The 7,663-nt window shown below is 49.1% G+C and overlaps 1 protein-coding gene across 1 annotated transcript in view; it reads right to left on the reverse strand.

Annotated features, from left to right (window-relative positions):
* The window catches only part of ATP10A (ATPase phospholipid transporting 10A (putative)), a 118,524-nt gene extending 112,950 nt beyond the window's left edge, over window positions 1–5,574 (reverse strand). Inside the window, exon 1 of the mRNA XM_054222608.1 lies at window positions 4,877–5,574. Within this exon, the coding sequence (XP_054078583.1) occupies window positions 4,877–5,319 (443 nt within the window). The 5' untranslated portion in view covers window positions 5,320–5,574. The remainder of the gene's footprint in view (window positions 1–4,876) is intronic.
* Window positions 5,575–7,663: the final 2,089 nt, after the last annotated feature.

A 7,663-nucleotide genomic window follows, 5' to 3' on the forward strand; every position in this document is an offset into this window, starting at 1 on the left:
AAGAAGGGAGCTATCTTGGAAACTGTATGCATTGCCCACATCAAACTCTCTTCTCTCCTCCTCTTGAGTTTTGAAGAAAGAAATTGACATTTAATGTAAAACAGCCTGCTTTGATAGCTGCCTGAATGCCCCATTAAACATTTTCCACACCTCAGGGGAGACTAATATCCGGTCATAAATTCCAATTTGTCATGGATTTTCTAAGTCACAGGTTGACAGAAGAAGCTGTTATCACTCTCTGATCAGTATGCAGAGACCATTACACTCTTCAGCAATACTCTTCATGGACACAGCAAGAGTTAAGAGAATAGATTAGAAAAGCAAAGCCCTTTGGTTTTGAAAATAAGGCTCCTACAAAAACGTTAGCAGAGATTATTTCACCAGCACAGCACTGAGTCAGTAATAAAATGTAATTCCCTGCTGGACGAGTGCCATTATTTGTTGTGATTGTAGTTATCACTATTCATCTTCTATTTCCATACCATGTAAATGTATACTGTACTTTGTAACAGCACACCAAAAACAAAGCCCTTGCTTAGAAGAGTTTTAACACTTCTGCTCCAGTGACAAATTTAGTTCTATCAAATATTTAACAGCAGCAGCAATGTGTGCATCCCGAATTATTTGGAGCAAGCATTTACATGTGTGATCCACAACTCCAGCCATAGCTGGTGAGCACTGGAGGACAGTAACTGCAAAGAAAAGATCACCCTCCCACCCTCCCAGTCCAAGATAATAACGCAGAAAAGTAACTAGCGAAACATGATTTCACTGTTAAGATTGCAAATTTACAATCTCTAGTCTTCAACCTCCATCCCTGGGTGATGGAAATGAGAAAGAGGAACAAAGAGAGGAGACTAAGATGATCACAGGGTTGCAAAGGTTACACCACACACAAAACAATTTTCTACAGGTTGGGCTCTAACGCCTTTGTAACTTCGCTACATTTAAACCAACTAAGAAAGACTTCTGGCTGTGATCCAGCATTCCTAACTTAAGCCTCTGCATTGAATTTAAGTTCTAGGTGACCTGTGAAACTGTCCTCCTAAACTAAGTGCCTAATTTCCTCTGTATAGCCAAACAGGAGAGATGCCCTTAAAGGCCTCCAGAGAGAGGCCCTATTAACTTCACTTGGCTAAGAAACCTTCCCTCTTTACCTGTCAAGGCCCTGACCGCTCTTACAGGTGGACCTGAAAACTCCATCACAGAGCAACACAAGTCTGCAATTCTCCAGCATGTTTCATTCCTTGACATACGCTGGCAATTCAAACTCAACAGTTTCTTTCAATTTATTCAAAGAATCAGGTCTTTTCCCTTTCCACCATCTGACTCTAGAAAGCAGTATCTTTTGAGGGACTCTCCAAAATATCCGTAATTTTTCAATGAAAGCTGTCTTCTTTCTGCGAAAACAAGCTGCACCTCTCCTCAGCTTTTTACTTTAGGTTGCATCACCCTTTGCCGTTCTATCCTCTGATAAGTGTTGCCAACTATTAGCCACTGAGTCACTGATTCAGCAGTGGCTGCATGAGAATGGGTCATCCGAGTCCACACCACTCGGCAAGACAGGAGGAAGAAGGCCCAGCCTGTGCACCAGCTGCCAAGCGGTCAGCATAGCAGGAGAACAGTCATTTTCCTCCACATCAGATTACTGGCATGATCTGCCTGTGTAGGCTGCTCCAGAGGACCTCGCAGCGGACGCTGCTTGCATGCTGCTGAACCTCCTCCCGATGAGCTGGCCTGAGCAGCAATAGGCTCTGCCTGCCCCTGCTTTCTCTCTGTCCTGTAGATCTTGCATCATTAATTGCTGCTTGTATCTAACAGGGGACAGATACTTCAGCAGCCAGGAAAGCAGCATGTGGAGGATATACGATAGAACGCACAGGGTCTGACTTGAATCTTTACTTGGTCACTAACCAGTATATAATGTGCAATAGAGGACTTTCCTCTGCTACTGTAAAGCAAAAGTCCCTGTCTCAAGTAGGTGACTGTTGTAATTCGCTGTCATTTGCTGTAGTCTGTGTTTGAATGCTACAGTCCACCTTTGAGGTGTCTCTCTTGCAGCTGTGCGGGAGGCTGGCACGAAAGGGAGCCCATCAACGGCGCAGAGGACTGCCCTAGCACTCAGATACGTCCCGTCTCGCAGAAGGCCTCTTTCAGACCTATGAAGTACTACATAGCTACGAAGCCAGCCAGAGAAGAGTTGCTGCTCTCTGGCAGGCCTAGGGGAGCACACAGCTGCAGCTATACATTCATTACCCTGCCCTACCTACACAAGCATCTCTATCGAGGACAGCATTTGCATCACAGTCTGCCTGCACGACACCACAGGGAAGTGGCAAAGCTGGAGGGGGAAGAGAGAGAGTGAGTCTGGCTTGGTCAAAAGGTGGTAAAACTGATAAAGTCATCAGCATAAGACGGATGTGGGGAGAAAAGCTGTCATGTATTACTTCCTTATGTGATGTTTATACTTCAACATTTTTTCCAGAAACAAAAAAGTCTAAGGAAACAAAGTAAAAGTCACGTCCAATCACTTGTGTTTCTCCTGGCATGACACCTTTCTGAGAAAACAGCTTCTCTAAACTCACGCCCAGCAACTTTCATGACCTTGGTACAAATCTCTCAATCTCGGTTCCCTGTCATTGGAGTTAGTGAGAACCTTAGTTTTTATCTCCAAAAATAGCAAGTTTCTAGTCCCACCTCACTCACTGGGGTTGGAGGATGTTCAAAAAGGTGAGTTGGTGAAGTTTAAAAAAGGCTAAAAAAGAAGGAAAAGTGAGCAGATTAAAAATATATAAGCAAATTATTTTAACTTCCTGTTTTGTTTTTTGTTTTTTAACTGTAGGACAGGAGGTTTTCCTAGGGACTGCTGGAAGGTGGAGATAGGTGAGCTGCTACCAGGGACTAGAATTCTGCAGAGGGCCGTAAGGACACCTCATTCAGCTCTGCTCCCAGCCAGAAAGCTGTGCCTCAACAGGTGACGGAGTTCCTAAACTGTCGGATTAGTCCGACAAGTGCCTTTGATGCAGATGCAAAGGCAAACTACTCCCAAATTAATCTGTGTAAGTGTCACTCAACAGTAATCCAAACTCTGCAGTAAAAGGAACAATTCTGACTTTTACTCTGGCGCAGCGTAAGCAGTACAAAGGGCAAGGCACTTTGCTAGGGCTCCCAAAAGAGCATAAGTGATATTAATACCAAAGGTACACCTTTTCTCATAGTCACGTCTACTTTTTTGGCAGCAGAGAGCAATATGGAAAATTGCAGGGGGGAGAAGCATTCCAGAATTAATGTCCCAGTACCAGTATTTGTTAATATTTTTAACAGCTTCGGCAACAGGTGGTACTTTTTTTTTTTCAATGTAGGAGACATGAGACCTTATTTCTAAATCTATTTTGTTTGGTAAAGGCTAGACTATTAGCACTATTACTTAACTGCAAGAATAGTCCTTTACTAGCCCTCCTGCCACCCATCTCCCTCAATGCCAGAAGTGTTTGGAGTTAAGGACAACTACAGGCGAGCAAGGTGCTAGGCACAGCCTTAGGTTAGTGATGCCTATGCGTGTGATTTGGCTAGGCTATTTTTGGTTTCGTTTACAGAAATAAGGCCGTTTTACTTGTGTTCCCATGCATGCGTACCTACTGGTGGGGGAATATCCCAGGGTGAGATTTCTTGTGCGATATGAGTTTGTGAAATAAAAAGCTGAGTCTGCCGATGTTGAAAACGCAGCCTATTCTAAGGTTGGTTTTGTTTTTTTTTTTTTTCATATGCCTTTCTTGCAAGAGGAGAGTCACTCTCTGCCTCGGTGCTTACGTCAGCCTAGAGGACCCCTCCCAGACAGCCTGTGGAATCAGAGCGTAAGCTTCTTGGCACGTGTTTCGTTTCTATTAGACTTAGAAGCATCGGAAAGAAAACTAAAGTCTGCTTTCTCGGAAAATATGTTCTTCTCTCAGTCCCCAGAAAACCTTAGCCTTAGCTACTACGAGATGACTGTCTGGCACGGAGAGAAAAGCAAAACAAAAATTCTGTAAAACTGGATTCTGAGTGCATAAATGTTGGTGCAACAGTCATTTCAGTCTGATTTACGGTTAGCAAGGCTGTGCTCTAAACGTATAGCCCAGATCATTTAAAAAATTTAAAATTCTGAAGGAGATAAATGACCTAACACTCCATCCATGAGCACCGGGAATCATGAAGTCACAGGGAATGATGACACTTGAGATGATAACTAAAAAGCATTCACTTTGAAGTAAACATTCGGTGGAAAGACTGCCTCATTCTTTAGAAAAGCAAACATATCTCAGGCTCGCTAATTTGGATGTCGTGAAACCTCACAGTCCTAACTCAAACGCAGAAGCCTCTTCCTTCACTCAGTGAAGATTTAATAGCAGATTACTTGAGTGAGGTCTCATATTGCTAAAACCAAATTAATACCTGAAACTATACAGTGGTGTAATTGACCGCTCACACTGGGAAGTGTCCGCATAAAGGCTTGCAAATCAAACACTGCTTGTGATGCTTACATTCACTTTGCCATACACTGTCCTTCCTTTAAAACGCAAAACACTAATACGCCCCGAGCATAAAAAAAATGCTGCTTGCTCATAAATCAATGATTTACTGCGAGATCCCACCGATCCGAGCGGATTTGCTCTCACCTGAAGGTACAGGACTGTAGGAACTTCCACCGTTCCCAGTAAAGCGATGAGAGACACCAGCTCCGGGGGCAAGTGTGAGCTTCTTCGCGCTTGGAGTGGAAACCAAAGCCCTTCCATGATGGATCTGCTTGCCGCCCTGCTTCCACACCTCCGCTCGCCCGCATCCCCACCGCCGGCTGCCACCATCGCCCTCCCCGTCCCCAGTGCCCACCCTGCCTCACCTGCCGTACACCAGGCACTCCATGTGATTGATCTCCTTGTCGGAGCGGTAGCGGCTGTAATCCTCCCATAGGTCCTTGATGGCGGTGACCGCCAAGATGAAGAGCACGGGGGCCAAGGCCAGCTCCGGCTGGAAGGCGTTGACGGCCGGCACAAAGTTGAGGAGGGCAATGAACACAAAGTAGACGTTGGCCAGCCGGTGGAACTGCTCGAAGAGGTTCTTGGGCAGGAAGGAGAGGGCCGTGTACTTGGTGGTCTTGAGGCGGTTGCTGGCCAGGACCGTCCTCTTGGACTTCTCCGCCTCGGCCTCAGGTAACAGCAAGCTGGAGCGCACCAGCCGCGTCTTACTCTCCTTCTTCTTCCTCCGCCTCCTCTTCCTCTGCCTCTCCTTCCCCTCCGGCAGCACCTGGCGCGCTCCCTCTCCCCCAGCCGTGCTCCGGGACATCGCTGCCGCCCTCCCCGCCGCCCTCGCCCGGGCAGCTCCCACCGCCAGGCACGGCCCTAAGTTATCATCCTCCGCCGCCCGCCACGGCTCTCCTTTCCTCTTCCCCTCAGGGGGGTGTGGGGGGAGGAGGAGGGTTCTCTCAAACCCTCTCCTAACCGCTCTGCCGGGACCTCGCTCGCTTTCTCCTCCTCCTCCTCCTCGGCCGGGGAGGGGACGTGGGCAGGCGGCGAGCCGAGCCCTCCTCCTCCTCCTCCCGCCGGCCTCGCCCCGTCCCGCTGGCGGACCGGGCGCCGCGGGCCGGCCCAGGGCGCGGGGGGCTGCGGCGGCCGCCGTCCCGTACGCCATGGCGGGGCCGCCGGCGGGGGCGGCCCAGGGCGGGAAGGGGAGAGCGGCGCTTCCGCGCCCAGCACGCCCCGAGGGCCGGGCCGCCGCCCCGCTCCCCGCGCCGGGACCCGGCGCCCCGGGGTATGGACACTCCCCCCGCCCCGCTTCCCCCTGAGCCCCGCGGTGCGGACCCACGGGTGACATTTTATCGGCTGCTTTGACTTTCCGTTAGATATGGGGGGGGGGAGGAGGAGGAGGAGGAGGAGGAGGGGGGTTTGGGTGTAGAAAGGAAAAAATTTCCTGCCACTGAGGCGTTGGCAGCGCCGCAACGGCCCGTATCCAAGGTCCCCGAGCAGCGGCCGGTGGGAGTTTTTATCAGCTGACTCATGTCAAAGTACTCCGTCTTCTGACTGAAACCCTGCATCTGCCTCCGTGGTACAGCGCGGCGTCTCCAGACTTCTCCTGCCTGGTGCCCCCCAGTTCATTCGGTGGCGGCCACAGGTGCTTGGGACAACCCCAAAGGTGGCAACCGAAAAGGAGGTTTCTGATGGAAAGCCAAAAAGGAGGATTCTTTATGGAAAGTGTTGGGTGCCGCCAGCCCCGCGCACGCCCAGGCAGTGGGGTGCTGTGACCAGTGTTCGGGTTTACATGGGTTTTTCTGCTTCCTCGTGGTAGGTGCTTCCAGCGAGGGATGGAAAATGCTCTGAGGTCTGCGCTCCGCATTTTTCTGGAGAGACATGCAGTTGCGGGTGGAGACAGAGAGCGTGACTTGAAATACAGAAGAGAATAATCCAGGTTGAAAGACTTAGTCCAACGTCACAAGCAAGTAAATGTATGCAGATGTTTAAAGAACAAATAATATTATAATAATGAAGATTATTGCTACCGGGCATGACATGAGACTTTGCAGCATCACTTTAAGTTGGGATTTAATAGCACACCCTTTGAATATGGGATTCCACAGGCAGCATAAAAAGCTTCCACAGGTCACTCCAGGCTGTGTCTAAACTGTATAGCACAGATGCATTTTGTGGTGTGACCCTTCGTCCTGATCCTGTGATATGCCAAGGTGGGATCGCATTGAATACAATAGGAAGCCCCTGATACTTGTCAGCAGGTGTCTTGTTATCACGGAAAACAGACATAGAGTATACACGTCTAGTCTTGATATGATGTCAGGAGAGGACACCTTCTGGGGAGAGTACCTGAGTCCCACAGTTCAGATGCTGCTGTGGCAAAATCCCTGAAAATCAAGAAGTGAAAGCCATTACTTCTGAGTCTCACAGCCAGTAGTTATAATGCGGTGCTGTGTTTTCATCCTTCCTTCCTCTATTTGCAATGTTTGTAGTTACTTTTAAAAGTGTGTAGATAATATCCATAGTATCTGTTTAATATCTTTATCAACAACCAGGTCAAGGGGATCGAGTGCACCCTCAGTAATTTGGCAGATGACATCAAGTTGGGCAGGAGTGTCAACCTACTTGAGGGTAGGAAGGCTCTACAGAGGGACCTGGACAGGCTGGATCGATGGGCTGAGGCCCATGAGGTTGAACAAGGCCAAGTGCTGGGTCCTGCACTTGGGTCACAACAACCCCATGCAGCACTACAGGCTTGGGGAAGAGTGGCTGAAGAGCTGCCTGGTGGAAAGGGACCTGGGGGTATGAGCCAGCAGTGTGCCCAGGTGGCCAAGAAGGCCAAGAGCATTTTGGCTTGTATCAAAACAGTGTGGCCAGCAGGACTAGGGAAGTGATCGTTCCCCTGTACTCAGCACTGGTGAGGCCCCATCTCGAATACTGCACCCAGTTTTGTGTCCCTTACTGCAAGAAAGACACTGAGGTGCTGGATGTGTCTACAGAAGGGCAACGAAGCTGGTGAGGGGTCCGGAGAACAAGTTTTATGAGCAGCGGCTGAAGGAGCTGTGATGGTTTAGCCTGGAGAAAAGGAGGCTGAGGGGAGACATTATCGCTCTCTGCAACTACCTGAAAGGAGGCTGTAGTGAGGTGGAGGTTGGTCTCTTCTC

Source organism: Rissa tridactyla, chromosome 1, assembly GCF_028500815.1.
Source record: "Rissa tridactyla isolate bRisTri1 chromosome 1, bRisTri1.patW.cur.20221130, whole genome shotgun sequence".
Taxonomy (NCBI): domain Eukaryota; kingdom Metazoa; phylum Chordata; class Aves; order Charadriiformes; family Laridae; genus Rissa; species Rissa tridactyla.